The sequence below is a fragment of the Pelophylax lessonae genome (genome assembly GCF_965119305.1).
Source record: "Pelophylax lessonae genome assembly, chromosome: 1".
Classification (NCBI taxonomy): Eukaryota; Metazoa; Chordata; class Amphibia; order Anura; family Ranidae; genus Pelophylax; species Pelophylax lessonae.
Window position 1 is genome coordinate 111,760,814 of NC_138768.1, and position 17,080 is coordinate 111,777,893.

Sequence of the window (17,080 nt, forward strand, 5' to 3'; positions counted from 1 at the left end):
TTAACAGACAATGGCTCCTGCTGCTGTCAAGTCTACCGTGAGAAGAGAGGGAGGGGAGAACAGCTGCTGAAGATGGGCACAGACTCAGATCAGACTCAGATAAGTAGGGTGGGGTGGGGGGGAGTTACAGACACAATTACCTTAAAGGGATTGTAAAGGTGGGTGTTTTTTTTTTTTTTATTATTTTAATCTTAATGCATTTTATGCATTAAGATAAAAAAAAAAAACCCTTTGTGCAGCAGCCCCCTTCAGTCCACCTAATACTTACCTGAGCCCATCTTTATCCAGCAATGTTGCTGGAGTGTCTCAGTTGCCCATGATTCCCCTCCAAATTGGCTGAGACAGCAGCACATCGCGACTGACAGCAGTGGGAGACAGTCAAAATCAGTAAGCCAATCAAGAGAGGGTGGGGGACGGGGTCGCGGCTCTATGTCCGACTGGACACAGATCGGTGACTCAGCTCGGGTGCCCCCACAGCAAGCAGCTTGCTGTGGGGGCACTTAACAGGAAGGAGGGGCAAGGAGTACAGAAGAGAGACCCGAGAAGAAGAGGATTCAGGCCACTCGGTGCAAAACCAACTGCACAGAGCAGGTAAGTATAACAGGTTATTTTGTTTTTTTATTAAAAAAATAAAAATAACTGACTTTACAATCACTTTAATTAAGAGAATGCATGAAGGTAAAAAAAAAAAAAAAAACACCTTTGTCTTTAGAACAATTTGAATGTTTAAACAAAAGCAAACTGACGATTCTACAGGAATTTATGCTCATGTCTTACTCCAGGAAACACAAACCATACTTAATGATGGAATACATTTGTATATGAATTTCAGGTTGGAAAATAATAAAAAAAACTGCGCTGAGTTCTAATACTCTAATCAAACCCCGAAAGAACACCATCTGCATTGGGTAGCCCTGTGCTTGCACAAGGTTCCTCAAGGTAACATAGAAACATAGAATGTGTCGGCAGATAAGAACCATTTGGCCCATCTAGTCTGCCCAATATATCTGAATCCTATGAATAGTCCCTGGCCCTATCTTATATGAAGGATAGCCTTATGCCTATCCCATGCATGCTTAAACTCCTTCACTGTATTTGCAGCTACCACTTCTGCAGGAAGGTTATTCCATGCATCCACTACTCTCTCAGTAAAGTAATACTTCCTCATATTACTTTTAAACCTTTGCCCCTCTAATTTAAAACTGTGTCCTCTTGTGGTAGTTTTTCTTCTTTTAAATATGCTCTCCTCCTTTACCATTAAAGGATATACTGGTTTCCTTCCACACTCCAAAGACATGCTGGTAGAATTAGACAGGGGCCAGTTAAATCGACCCAGGTATGATACTCTGCTGTCCCAGCACCAATTTGACAAATGGTGTCAGGATTCCCAGGGAGAGCAGTACTACTTAAAAATTGAATGAAGCTGATGTCCAACATCTCTAATAATAGCCAGCCTTGGGATATTTGCCTGGTTTAGGCAAACCCCTCTGATGTCAAACATTTCAGGATATTGGTGTTGGGTTTGCTGTCGCCCAAGGTGTTAATGTAGTTTGGGTCAACTACTAATGTTTTTCCCGGGAACTACAACTATCCAATCTGGTGTTCAATAACAAAAAGGAGGAATAAAATTACCTTAATGGTCCACATAGAGTGAGGCCAAAGAACCACAAAAGTGAGATAATACAGCCAACGAACGCATGCTTCACAATACTGATCCACTGAAACGAAAGGCAATGTTAACTACAATCTATATCATAGAACAGACGGGTTATACTGTATATACAAGGCAAAAGATTTCCACATTCAACATATGAAGGCCTAAATTACCTTTGTGCCCACAAAATTGCTTTTTTGTGCCACTTTTATAAAGAAACAATACGTTGAAGAAGTTTAAAATGTATTTCCACTTTTGCCTCCAAACTGGGATAGCATCACATGTTCTCATTCACATAGGAGAATTTAAAAATACATAAACTGAAACATTTCTAATTATCTATTTTAAATGCTCTTTTCTCATAACTCTAGCACTGGGGGCGGGGGAAATCACACTTCATTCTCTTGGTTTAAGAGGGGGCAGGCATCTGGGTGGATCCTGACTGTAAAGTCTGGATCTTTTCGGGGCCTGGACTGACTTATTGACATAAGCTAACAGTGGACTTTAGCCCAATGTCGGCTGAAAATGGGTCACAATAGTGCAGAATGAAGTGGCCTCCTGTGATCCATAGAAGTACAGCCAAAATAGGAAAGGACATTGAGAGGCTTTCTCCTTAGAAACATCTAAAAAAGTTGAGGGATATATAAGAAAAAGGAGAAAAAGGTTGTTTTAACTCACCCTCCAGCAATCATATGCCCCAATACATTATGTGTGAAATTGTAAATAGATGTTTTTAAGTACCTTGTTAACTAAAAAAAACGCTCCAATAATGTGACCGCAAAAATCCATTTTTTTCCCCCAAAAAGTGCAGCTGCTGGGCATATCTGCAAGCAAAAATAATTCAAGGAGGAGCTGCAGCACACTTCTGTTGATGGACGGGCAGGATGGGGGGCTGGGCAGGACAAAGGTGGGGCTAATCAGAACTATACTCTAATGAACACACAGACACTAACAATGGCTTAAAGCGATTGTAAAGGCTCATTTAGTTTCCTATAAAAATAACAAACATGTTATACTTAACTGCTCTGTTGCAGTGGATTTGCACAGAGCAGCCCCCATCCTCCTCTTCTGTGATCCTGGTTCCTCCAGCCTGTTGATTGCCCCCACAGTAAGCAGCTTGTTATGGGGGCACCTGAGCCGAGTCACAGCTCCTTGTATCCATTCAGACAGAGCCCCGCCCCCTCTCTCTCCTGATTGGCTAGCTGACTTTGATGGACAGCAGTGGTGCCATTGGGTGTCCTAGTTCTTGAACATACTAAGCAAGGGCAGAATTTCATTTTATACTGGAATTATACTTAAATTTTTTTTGGGTGTGTGAATGGGAATACATAACAAACATAGTGGGGTTTTCACAAATTTGGCTGCAAAAGTGAAAGTACACTTTAAACCAAAATTCTCATTTCTGGTCAGTCAATACTAGAAATATGTCTGTTAATACTAAACACACATCATAAAAATCTCTCAATAAATGATGAATTACATGCTGTTCATACTCACTCCACTATGAGATTTGTTTTCTGTATTCTGCAGAAAACCTGGTTGATCCTGCTGCTCTCCATTACCACTTTCTGTCCCCAATTCAGCTAGGGATTTTGCAGCTGTGGTGGTTACTCTGCACATGCTCAGTTTTTAGTGAGTTTCTATGTGGAGCATTCCCTCCCTATCACATCTGAGCAATGCATGCGACTATAAAGTAACAAGTGGACGTGACTGTATACACAGTGGTAAATGACAGCCCACTCCCTCCCTCCTCCATGCCCACTAACCAGCTAAACACAATGGGGGCGGAAAATCACATGTAGAGGCATGGAGGCTTCATCTCCCTCCTATTCTAAGACACAGGCTAGAGGGGTGTGACACAGCCTGTGACTGGCAAAAATCTGCCCACACAATCTTATTGCCACAAAATAAAGACTTGATTTCAAATCTATATTTGTATAAAAATATAGAAAAGTGATTGATATTATTTGTTTTTACTCTGTATCCCAAAAGGCAGATTATTATTATTTTTTTTTTTTACATTTGACCAGCAGTAGAGGACTAGAAGCTCCTCCTGCTTATGTTACCCTGCAGACAGCCTGGGAAAGAGCTGGGTCATGTAACGACTGTATATCGATTAGGAAAAGGTACCAATTACTATTTTAATTACAGTGCCATCATCCACATACAGAAAGGGAAGGGACAATGTAAATTAAACGGTGTGTGTTTAGTATCACTTTAACAATAGTTGTCACTGAGGCTTAAGGCTCGTTTCACACCTATGCATGTTGCTTTTGAGCATTTTTGTAGAGCTTTTTGCTGTGCTTTCCACTTTTTTTTACCGCGATTTTGTGCTTTTTTTTGGGGGGGGGGGGATTTGTAGTTGGGCAGATTTAAAAATAATGCAAATCGCGGTAAAAACGCAATACTATCAATTGAAGTCTATTACATGCAAAATGCTGCATTTTGCAGGAGAAAAAAAAAGTCCCCGACCCTTTCCAAAAATGCATTGATGTGAATGTGTTCCATAGGAACCCATGTTAAAAAAATGAAATGCATTTCTGCAAAAAGCATTAGTGTGACTGAAGCCTTACTAACTGTGACAACATACAATTTGTGACTGGTAATCTGCTAAGGTAAACTTGTGATTGGTCAATGATAAGCTAATTCATGAGAAATTGTGGAACTTGCACAACATTCCATGCCTTAGCTTATCATTTGCCAGTCATATGATCCCTTGCGTTTTTAGATTAACAACAAAGTCTACTGCAAAGACACTTGCTAACACTGTAGCTCTACAAAGATGTTCAGCTGCTCTCTCAAAGAAAAATATCCACATCTACCAAAAAAAAAAAAACAAAAAAAAAAAAAAAAACACAAACCAAAAGGAAGATGTTTCAATAAATTGGAAAATATCAGAGCAATAATGAACAGCTTGAACACTTGCTTTCACATATGCGATTACATCACTGTTAGCCCATTTACTATCCTATCTACGTATCGGTGTTGTATACATTCTAGATCCTTTATGGTTGTCCTATGCAGACATGTCTTCTTTAACAATCTTCCGATTCCTCCACTGGCTTCTACTTACCCAACAAATAAAATTAAAAAACCTAATATACAAAGCCATCCATAATTTCACCATGAGCTACATAACCAAACTCATCTCAAAATATTACCCAAACCTCCTGTTCTATAGCTCCCTTGTCACCTCCTCCCATCCTCTGGAACTCCCCAACACAATCTGTCCGGCCAACTCTTCGGGTCCTTTCACACGGGGCGGACCGTTTTTTGATCCGCTCTGGCACTTTTTTTTTTTTAAACGGACACGGATGGTCCGTATGTCCGTTTATCATTCCATTCGTTTTTGGATGCTAAACGGAGATAATGTATGTCAATGGGATTGCGGATATCAGCGAATCACACCGCTGACATCCGTTTTTGCATCTGTTTCGTTTTTTTTTTTTTTAAACGGAAGAAAAATAGGGTTCTCTTCCGTTCCAAAAAAACGGAACTGATAGGAAAGGACGCAAATCGGATGTCAGCGGATGGTCATCCACTGACTTCCGCAATCCCATTGACATGCATTATGTCCGTTTTTCATCCGCAAAAAAATGGGATAAAAAACGGACATACGGACCGTCCGTGTGAAAGGACCCTTACTCCATCCACCTTTGGATGATCCCTGAAAACTCATCTCTTCATGGAAGCCTAAACCAAATACTTACTTTCTCTATCAACTCATCACCCCCTCCTCCTCTTAGATTGTAAGCTTCCCACAAGCAGGGCCCTCCTATCCCATGTGTCTTGAGTTCTATTTTAACTGTAATACCTCCCTTTATTTTTTAAAGTGCTGTGCACACTCTTGGCGCTATATATATATATATATATATATATATATATATATATATATATATCCTGTTTCAGAAATATATACTTTTTTGGTAAGTGAAGGCAAAGTCCACAACAACCAGACTGTCATTTCTCTAGTGCAGGTTAGAAAATGAGCCTGGTCACCACAAATAAAGATGTGGGGGGTTCTCTCCTCCATGATTACATAACATCCAAAGTACAACAAACCATGCGGGTATATCAACTTACTTGGCGTCTAGTAATTGTCTTCCCAGAAGAAAATGGTTTTTGAAACAAAACCATAAAAAATGCAGACCTGTAGAGAGAAAAGTACATGTATTTACCCACTTGACCTCCAGGGCTGTTCTGGCACTTTGTTTACATGTAACAATCAGTATTTTTTGCTAGAAAATCTCTTAGAACCCACAAAATTATATATTGTTTATAAGCAGGAGCCCCAGAGAACAAATTGGTGGGTTTTGCAATTTTTTTAAACCCAATTTTTTGCATTTGAAAAAACACACTTTAAATTTTAATGCAAAAAAAAAAAAACACACACACACACCAATTTTTGGTGAAATATAAATGATGTTATGCTGAATAAATAGATACCAAACACGTCACACTCGGCAATTGCGCACACCCGTGCAACGGTGACAAAACGTAAATTTTACTATACATAGGCGACGCTTTAAAAGCCTTTACAGCTTACCACAGGAGGTCTGCTGCTAGGATTACTGCCCATGATTTGACATTTGCAGTGATACCTCACATGTGTTGGATGATCGATGCTTGCGATCTACCTACCTACTTACTATATCAGAGCCGAACAAAGCAGATCCGGCTTCCACCAGCTGGTCGAGCAGGCTTCCTTGTGGGATGGGAGATCCCAGTAAAGCCATGGAAGGTGGCGGGGGGGGCATTTACACATCTCCTCCCAATGTTTGTAAAAGCATTCCAGCGGCTAGTTAGGATAGGAATGCTTTTACAACAGAGCCGACCATTGGCTCTAAAATATGGTACCGGGATGATGCCTGCAAGCACATCGCTTAGCAGAATGTAATTAATCACCTACATTAGATTTCAAACAGATGCTGGGAACACAAGGCATTACCTCGATTGTGGAAAACTGCAGGAGACTGCATAGGTCTGTTTATGAAGACCCACATCTTTTCAAAGGCACTTGCAGCTGAGGCCTGGCTTCCAGAATTTGTACCTGTAACTAAACTTAAAACTTGCCACAATAACCCCGAGTTGCTGATGGATCAAACTCAGAAGTACCGCTTACATCATTTAAAACTGATCTCCATACATATATAAAAGCTCTATAATCCTTATTACACCACTAAATCTTTCTTTTAAAAGTGATGGTAAAGTTTTTTTTTTTTTTATTAATAATAATAAAAATAATAATATGTTATACTTACCTCCTCTGTGCAGTTGGTTTTGCACAGAGCAGCCCTGATCCCCCTCCCTCCTGTCGAGTGCCCCCACAGCAAACAGCTTGCTATGGGGGCACCCGAGCCGAGTCACAGCTTCCTGTGCCCATTCAGACACAGAGCTGTGGTCCAGCCCTTCCCCCTCTCTCCAGATTGGCTGACTGACTTTGATTGACAGCAGTGGGAGCCTATGGCTCCACTGCCAAGTCTCAGCCAATCAGGAGGGAGAGTCTCGGATGGCCGAGGCACTCGTGGACATCGCTGGAGAGAGATGGGTTCTGGTAAATATTAGGGGGTGCTGGGGAGGCTGCTGCACAAAGAAGTTTTTTTTATCCTAATGCATTAAGATAAAAAAACCTTCTGACATTACAACTCCTTTAAGCAGGATCTTGCTGCCAGCAAGATCCTGCAAAAAAATCTAGTCCAAACACGCCAAGCTTGTAAAGTTTGGGCAATGTCTATATGCTTACAGAGTAAATGTACCCAAATGGCTGCTGCTCAGGGATGACATCAACAGTGCCTGCGCTGCTACTCACACACTATGAATTGTGACCTGAAAAGGATATGGATTACTGCTCAAGCTGTGTCCAATTCCAGTAAGTTCCACTGTCGGTGCTGGCTAGGTGTACAGACAGAGCCTGTCCTGGCTCTATGTATTCAACACGGAAAAAAAGAAAAAGAAAAGAAAGTCCCGATTGCCGCACACCAAACAAATCTGACTGTTAGGCAGGTAATAGCAGCCTCAGCCTAGCTCCGTGCAAGCCACGTAAATGCGTTGGGGGCGTGGCTTGGACATAGCTAGGCTGCCAATATCTGCATATTGGTTGGGTTTAATTGGTGTGTGGCGATCAGGACTTTTTTCTTGTTCAATATACTATTATTGTTTACATGACGGCCCTGAATGAGTCAGTAAGGCTGCATTCACATGTCAGCGTATTGATTGCGGGCAGAATCACTGCGATTCCGCCCGCGATCCGGAAATCATTGCAAATCGCGGGACGCATGTGCGTTGCCCGTAATTTGCAATAGCACCCCAGACGCTGTGCGATGTTGCCGCAATTTCCGCCTGCCGAATCGCGGTAACATCGCGCAAAAAAAAAAAAGAAATCGCGGCAACATCGCACAGCGTTTGGGGTGCTATTGCAAATCACGGGCAACGCACATGCATCCCGCGATTTGCAATGATTTACGGATCGCGGGCGGAATCGCGAGGGTGATTCTGCCCGCGATCAATACGCTGACATGTGAATGCAGCCTAATACGATGGCAGCATATGTACAGAATGACTGGCCAAAATCATTCTGTTCATGCGTCACTGCCGCACGAATGACTCTTGGCACCGATATGTAATCATTAATAGTGCAAAATCAGCAGTGCAGACACATTCTTGATAATTACATGTTGGCCCTAAGCAGCAGTGGCGGCCAACAGAGTTTAATTACGATGTACATATGTAAACATTAAAAGGCAATTTTTTTTACAAACATATACTTACCTGGTCTGTGCAGTGGTTTTGCACAGAATAGCAAAGATCATCCTCTTCCTGGGTCCCCCACATAGCCCTTCCCTCCCGCTGAATTCCCCCATAGCAAGCTTGCTATGGGCCACCCGAGCAGGCTTACTCATGAGCCGCTGCTCTGTGTATTTATTCACACACGGAGCATGGCTCGGCCTCGCCCCGCCCCACTCTCTCCTCATTGGCTCACTGGCTGTGATTGACAGTAGTGGGAGCCGCTGTTGTCTCAGCCAATGAGAAGGAAGAGACCCAGGAGAGCAGCTGCTCTTGTGCACATCGCTGGATCGAGTTGGAGCTCAGGTAAGTAAGCTTTTAAAACCACTAACACAAATGTTACACGCCTACACCATAAAATACAACTCAAAATACAGTCCAGGACGCAGCTATATTAATTTCGTTTTTTTTCCTGCAGCTGAACTCAATGTTACATTGTATACAGATGTGTAAAAAATTGTGCTGCGCGCATCGTTTTTTTTAAGCGTGTGTGAATGCGGCCCCAACAAGTTAGAAATGGCAGAACCCATCGTTCTTTTTGGACAAGTTCCTCTAAAAGCGCACTGTCACTTACCTCACACTTATCTATTGTTGAAGAAATATATCAATGCAAAATCTCTCAGCACCGAGAATTTAAATTCTCTCTTCCATATTACTGAGAAAGATACATTATCCGAAAAACAAACATTCCCAGCCAAACACTGGAGCTGTCCCAACATTCCACAGTCAGCAGAAGTAAAACAGGTTAGAAAATGCCTTGTGTGCACAATACAGGACTAAAGAGCAACTTGTCCAACACACAGCTGGTGTACAGCTATTCATTTAATATCAGCGTCACTCCAACTTTATCATTATCTTTCCAGCCAATTAATTGTCACTCTCATGAAAGAAATTTACTAAACTGTGAACTGAACCTTAGCGTGATTCATTCACATGTATAATAGGGCGAAGAGCTGAACTTCATTTTTTGATATACTTTGCATAGTTTGTTTGGGCCAAGCTGGCTGCTGGATGTGCGGTATAAACTGTACTTGAAGAGACAAGAACTCACTGCTCAAGGTGGTGTAATTGCCTGATGACTCACACCGGTGCATGCCCCAGCTCGCCTCCGTGAAAACTTGATAAAGGAAAAGGAATTGGCAGCACTCCAGGTTGAGTCAAAATCCAGATTTATTGACTAGTAATGATTAAGCACACAGTCAGTGTGTGAAACGCGCCTACCTTGTCACGATTGTCATATTTGGATGTCCAGTCAATAAATCTGGAGTGCTGCCAATTCCTTTATCATAAACTGTACATAGCTGAGGCTACAAACATCACACCGCACTCTGTTCCGGATTCGAGCCGAGACCTCCTGTCTCATACCCGGAAAACAATAGAGTCTATCTGATCTGCGCTCAGCCATTCAGAGGAAGCAATGTAGTCTAGCAACGAATACAAAGCTTTCCTTTGAGTCAGAGGCTGTGACATCATCAGCCTCCCTCTCTCACTCAGCCAATCAGAAGAAGCTTTGTATTCATTACTAGAATACATCACTTTATATTACTTACTCTTATCTGAGTGCCGATCAGGTAGACTCTATTGTGTTCCGGCTATGACACAGGAAGGTCTCGGCTTGAACCTGGAAAACAGTGCGGTATGATGTTTCTATCGCACATCCAGCTGCCTCATATGTAAGTGAGGGACATAGTTTGTTTAGGCCAGTGTAAAAGCTGGGCATCAGCTCTTCACCCTACCATACATGTGAATAAATCATGCTAAGGTTCAGTTCACATTTTAGTACATTTCTTTCATAAGAGATTGACAATAAATTGGCTAGAAAATTTAATTTTTTACAAGTAATGATATAGTTGGAGTGACACCAATATATCAAAAGCTGGGAGTTCAGCTTTAACCTGCACTCACATCAAACATCCAGTTATGTAAAATATATATATTTTTTTTTTTTTTTTTAATGTTCTTTCACATGATTGGTTGTTTGAAGTAAACACAGGTCCACCTCACCCTGCTTCACATTATAATAAATTGGACCGGTGGTTTCCTCACTGTCACTACAAAACACAGCAGTGAGGTACGGGTTACAGGATGGAATCACAGTGTAACAAAGATCTTACACTTCCTGAAGTGTTAAATGCTGAACGTTCTCCAGCGCTGTAAGACCTCATTAAAATGGACAGCAGAGGGTAAATAGGCTGCTGTGTTCAGATGTGGCCAAGTGTCGGTTCACACTAATGCGATCACAGACATCGCATGTAATTCGGAGTGCACTGCTCCTAAATCACATGTGATGTCTGTGGGGTGCAAATTCAGCCACACAGTTTGAATGGCTGAATTCGCACCGCAATCGCAGTGAACTCGCACAGGACCCTTTTTTTGGTCTGCAGCAGAATCGGATCTCATTGTGGTTCCCACCAGTGCGATCCGATTCATGTGCGAACTGTCAGATCACACTGCGATATGATCTGGGGACGTTGTTAACTTTGAAGTGACACCCCCAGCGTATCACATACGGCAGTGTGAACTGCCTGTTCTGCGGATGCGATGCGGGAACACGCAGTATATTCGCATCGCAATAGTTGTTAACCGGGACTTAATGTCGGCATCCAGGACCAGTCACAGACCCTACTTGCACATAACCACTCGGAGGAGCAGAGTAGCAGGGTACAAATCTGTTCCGCACTCACTCGGTGGATGCAGCTTGCTCCTCCGCAGGTAAGAATCGCCAGGAGCTGCCCACGTGAATAAGGCTGGAATGAAGGTAGGAGACAGTGTAGTGCGAGTAGAAAACTTCTTCTATGGCAAGGAGCTAGTATTTTGGACCTTATTAATACAGACAGACAAGGGCTGCTTCAAATGCGTTTTCTAAACCTCGCTTTGGAAATGTTTAGATTCATTAACTCCAAAACTAACTAAAAGATCATCATCACCAAGGCTCGGCAGTTCCTAAATGTTTTGCAGGACAATTTCATGGGTCAGATGGTGAATGCACCGACAAGAAACAATGCAGTACTTGACCTACTGATTACCAACAATACAGACCTGCTCACGGATATAGAAATACGGGACAACTTAGGGAACAGTGACCATAGGTCAATAAGTTTCAGTATTAATTACAGTAATATATTACCCTTGTGTTTCCTAAGGACACTGAATTTCAAAACAGCCAATTTCCCAAAACTACGCTCGCTGCTAGAAAATATCAAATGGGAGAGAACCCTGGGAACAAAGAACACGGAGGAAAAATGGGAGTGCTTCAAGAGCATACTTAACAAGGGGATTGACCAGTGCATTCCAAAGGTAAATAAATTTAAAAGAGCAAAACTAAACCCTGGGTGGCTAAACTCCAACATAAAAATGCATATTAGTGCTAAAGAAAAGGCCTTCAAAAAATACAAGACTGAGGGGTCATTGGCAGCATTTAAGCATTACAAAGAGTGCAATAAGAAATGTAAAGATGAAATCAGGGCGGCTAAAATAGAACACGAGAGATTTATAGCGGAGGAGAGTAAAAAGAACCCCAAGAAGTTCTTTAAGTATATAAACAGTAAGAAAGCGAGGCCAGAACACATTGGCCCCATAAAAGATGACAAAGGAAATATGGCCACTGAGGACAGAGAAAAGGCAGAAGTGTTAAATCATTTCTTCTCTTCAGTCTTCACAAAAGAATCGGGGGGCTACATGAACCCAGCTTGTAAGGCCAAACTAAACAACACACCTCAGGAAATACCGCCATGGCTAACAGAAGATAGACTTAGAACTAAACTAGAGAAACTTAACATAAATAAATCACCGGGACCGGATGGCTTGCACCCGAGGGTTCTTAAAGAGCTCAGCCAGGTGATTGCCAGACCATTATTCTTGATCTTTAAGGATAGTTTACAGACGGGTATGGTGCCAGCTGATTGGAAAAAAGCCAACGTGGTACCGATATTTAAAAAGGGGCCGAGATGTATCCCGGGTAACTATAGGCCAGTCAGCCTAACATCTGTAGTCTGCAAGATTTTGGAGGGGATGTTAAGGGACCACTTTACAAGACTTTAGTAATGAAAACGGTATTATAAGTAGTAATCAGCATGGATTCATGAAAAATCGTTCTTGCCAAACCAATCTATTAACCTTCTACGATGAAGTGAGCTGCCATCTAGATAAAGGAAAGCCTGTGGATGTGGTGTATCTGGACTTTGCAAAGGCCTTTGACACCGTTCCCCACAAACACTTACTGTACAAACTAAGGAAGGTAGGTATGGACCATAAGGTGAGTACCTGGATAGAGAACTGGCTCCAGGGGAGAGTCCAGAGGGTGATGATTAATGGGGAGTACTCGGATTGGGCGGGTGTGGAAAGTGGGGTCCCCCAGGGTTCTGTCCTGGGACCAATCCTGTTTAATTTATTCATAAATGATCTAGAGGAGGGGATATCTAGTACAATCTCAGTATTTGCAGATGATACTAAACTAGGAATGCCAATATCTTCTATGCAGGATGTGGAAACCTTACAAGCGGACCTGAAGAAAATAACGGGGTGGGCAACTACATGGCAGATGAGGTTTAATGTTGATAAATGTAAAGTAATGCACTTGGGGGCCAGAAACCAGAAAGCAAGCTACTCACTAGGGGGGGAACCTCTGGGTGAGTCTAGGATGGAAAAGGACCTGGGGGTACTGGTAGACAACAGGCTTGGCAGTGGCATGCAATGCCAAGCTGCTGCAAGCAAAGCCAACAGAATACTGGGATGCATAAAAAAGGGGATTCACTCCAGAAATAAAGAGATTATTCTCCCTCTCTACAAGACTCTGGTCCGGCCACATCTGGAGTATGCTGTCCAGTTCTGGGCACCGGTCCTCAGGAAGGATGTGCTGGAACTGGAGAGAGTCCAGAGAAGGGCAACAAAAATAATTAGGGGAATGGAGGACATCAGCTGTGAGGAAAGACTACAAGCACTGAACCTATTCTCTCTGGAGAAGAGACGCTTGAGGGGGGATATGATATCAATGTACAAATACTGTACTGGCGACCCTAGCATAAGGAACAAACTATTCAGAGAAAGGAGATACAATAAGACGCGTGGCCACTCAGTAAAACTTGAGGAAAAGCGGTTTAACCTTAAAGTGCGTAAGGGGTTCTTCACTGGAAGAGCGGTAAGGATGTGGAATTCTCTTCCACAAGCAGTGGTATCAGCAGGGAGCATTGATAGTTTCAAAAAACTATTAGATGGGCACCTTAAAGACCACAACATACAGGGGTATACAATGTACGGTTAACAGCAAACACACACACACATCATAGGTTGAACTGGATGGACTGGTGTCTTTTTTCAACCTCACAAACTATGTAAATATATGTATCACTGAAAGATGCCTTCATCCAGACCTGATATGGGTAAAGTTTCTTAACAGGAAGCCTACTTACCCTAATTTTAATATAAAGATAAACTGTACAATATGGACTACTTTCAATAGATCGTAGGATTCGAAGATCCCAAGACTCTTCAGGAACTTGGTGAAGCAGAGAAGTAGAATGTATCGGGTCAGCCTGCAAAAGAAACGTCATTAAGTACAGCATTCAGATCACCACTAACAGAGCTACTCTGACGATTAGGCCTCATGCACACAGGAGGTTTTTACTGCCGCTTTTATGGGCATCGGGCGTTTTTTTTTTTTTTTTCCTGCTTCAAATCGCCCCTCCATGTTATTCTATGTGTCCATGCACACTACAGCTTTTAGTGGCTGGGGAGTTTAGAGACAAGGAAAAAAAAACCCAGGACCAGTGCACCCAGGAGCAGCAGAGTTTGGGCACAAGAAAACACTTGATACTTCTAGAAAGGTGAGTTAACGCTAGGCGCGTTTAGTGCTTGAGTGTTCATTCATTTCAATGGCCAGAATGAATAATTATTCTGGCCAATAATATGAATGCCCAAGAGCTTGATGTTTTTCTGCAAAAATGCAGCTGCCAGGAGGAAGGCTTCTAGGAGAGTTTTTATAATGTAACATTCTGTGTGTAGGAGACCTTACAATGATACTCGTGTGCCCATCGGTGTCTGGTCATTCTTCAACCACATATTCCATCTCTGCATGTAAATTATAATGACAATCCTATATTCTAGGGTTGCACCGATACCGAGCACGAGTACCCATTGGACAGGGGGCTGGCTGAAATATAGATAAATAAAAAGGGGGGGTCATGTTGTGGAGGGGGAGAGATTAGGGGAAGCAAAGTTATCTTTTAGTGTGAAGGTCTGCTTTCACTCCACTGCTAGCACATCATATGGTTAGTACTTCCGGGTATGGGAGAAGTATGTGACAGCATCTATGTCCTATGACACAGCAAGGAAGAGATGGGATGTGATAGATTGGAGAGGGGGAAGAGTGATATGGCAGTTGGGAGGGGGGAAGAGTGATATGGCAGTTGGGAGGGGGGGGGAGAAGAGTGATGTGGTAGTTTGGGGGGGGGGGAGTGATGTGGTAGTGGGGAGGGGGGGAGGAGAGTGATGTGGTAGTGGGGAGGAGAGTGATGTGGTAGTGGGGAGGGGAGGAGAGTGATGTGGTAGTGGGGAGAGGGGGGGGGGGGAGGAGAGTGATGTGGTAGTGGGGAGGGGGGGAGGAGAGTGATGTGGTAGTGGGGAGGGGGGGGGGGAAGAGTGATGCGGTAGTTGTGGGGGGGGGGAAGAGTGATGCGGTAGTTGCGGGGGGGAAGAGTGATGTGGTAGTGGGGAGGGAGGGGGGGAGAGTGATGTGGTAGTGGGGAGGGAGGGGGGGGGAGTGATGTGGTAGTGGGGAGGGAGGGGGGGGAGTGATGTGGTAGTGGGGAGGGGGGGGAGAGTGATGTGGTAGTGGGGAGGGGGGGGGGAGAGTGATGTGGTAGTTGGGAGGGGGGGGGGGAGTGATGTGTGATGTGGTAGTTTGATGGGGAGGGGGGGTTGGGATGTGGTAGTTTGGAGGGGGAGGGATTAAAGAACACCTGTCAGTGAGAATGTAGTACGGTAAGCACACAGTATGGGGTCACCTGGACTCCGGGGCATCCACAGGGCCCAGCCTGCCCGTACTCATCACATTGCTGCCGTACTTATCCTCCATGGCTCTCCCCGGACAGTCCTAGTCCTTCATCCGGGACAGCCGGATCCCCTATAGGAGGAAAAGTCTCCCCGGCCCTCTACAGCCGCTGCTCCCAGCTGTGGGCGGAGGGTTTCGGGGAATACATGGGGGCGGAGAGGTGACAGCCGGGCACAGGGACCATATTCCGGCTATACAGCCTCCAGCACTGCCAGCTCGCCGGCCCGTAGTGATGATGGAGCAGGAAGCGTCAGATGGAGGTGACGTCACCGAGCTACGGAAAAGCGGCGGGGACAAGACGGCTCTCATCTCATATCTGCCACATGGACAGGGAGGGGGCGCTGTGTTATTCATCATAGACAGTTCAGGTTTAGTAGTGCTGGAAGCATGGACACAGGAACAGTCTTGTCCTTGCCATATAATGAGAGGAAAGGAGAGGCTGTCATTGCTGACCAGCTGACATTTCCAGTTACCTGTCTCTAGTAATATAAAAGGAGACCTGGAGCGAGTCAGAGTGAAGTCACAACTTCTAATCCGTAGACTTCTCCTCAGGCCATTGGATCAGCATGACAACCAGACAGATATCATTGTAAATCAGACAAGTGTGTGGATGGGGGGATCTGGTCAGTTTTATTTTATTCTACCTACTGACTAAACAGACAACGTTCCCGTGTGTGGGCAGTCTAAGGCCCCTTCACACACACGCTCCCTTCAGATCCGCCTGTCAGTTTTTCACGTGGATCTGAACGGATGCCCCATGCATCTCTATGGGGCAGCGGATGTCAGCAGAGACATGTCCGCTGACATCCGATCCATCAAATCCGGACGGATGGAAACCCTAGGCGGTCCATTCTCATCCGATTCCCCCATAGGGGACAGCAGGGATCTGACACCTCCGTCTCTGCACACAGAGCAGAGACGGAGCTGTCATCCGCCTGCTCAGCGGGGATCAGCGGATCGATCCACTGCTGAGCAGAACGGCTCCGTTGACGGAATGGAGCCGTTTGAAAGTGGCCTAAGTGTTAATTATATCTAAAGTCAATTATTTTTAAATTAAAATAATAAACATGTTATACTTACCTGCTCTATGTGCAATGGAGTGGCCCTGAACCTCTTTTCTGTATTGTTCACTGACGGACACAGCTTCTGATCTTCTTAACTATTGGGTTATACTGCCCCCTACAGGAGTAGGACAATAGCCCAAAAAAAAGTCTGGCTATGCCTTTGGGGTATTTCCTGGGGGTATACTCCCTCTCTCAGCTATAGGCACTCAGTTTATTTCTGCTTAGTCAGGCGTAAGGACCTAATTTCTTGCTGGGATCTTCAGTCCTGGCAATTTTTTTATTTTTTAATGGATTTTTCCTGTGAGAATCTACAATCAACTGCTGGACTGGGCAACGGGCTGGATATTTTTAAAAATTCAGTGGTCAGCCCAGTCTGACCAGCAAGCGCGCGCAGACCTCAGCTCCGCGCTAGGTCGGTCATTACATAGCCCCACTGGGCGGGCTGGCTTGCGAGTTAAACGTCTTGGGAGGTAGCATACATCCTGGCCTTGGCCTAAGTCACAGCGTTCCTCATCGCTGACAGCCCCCCAT

General features: G+C 44.0%; 1 protein-coding gene across 1 annotated transcript in view; it reads right to left on the reverse strand.

The window, feature by feature from the left end:
• Positions 1–15,748, reverse strand: part of SLC30A5 (solute carrier family 30 member 5) — an 88,734-nt gene extending 72,986 nt beyond the window's left edge. The window contains exons 1-4 of the mRNA XM_082275262.1: positions 15,439–15,748; positions 13,846–13,968; positions 5,738–5,804; positions 1,633–1,718 (exon numbers count right to left, since the gene is read on the reverse strand). Coding sequence (XP_082131388.1) covers positions 1,633–1,718; positions 5,738–5,804; positions 13,846–13,968; positions 15,439–15,509 — 347 coding nt within the window. The 5' untranslated portion in view covers positions 15,510–15,748. The remainder of the gene's footprint in view (positions 1–1,632; positions 1,719–5,737; positions 5,805–13,845; positions 13,969–15,438) is intronic.
• Between the last annotated feature and the right edge of the window lie 1,332 nt (positions 15,749–17,080).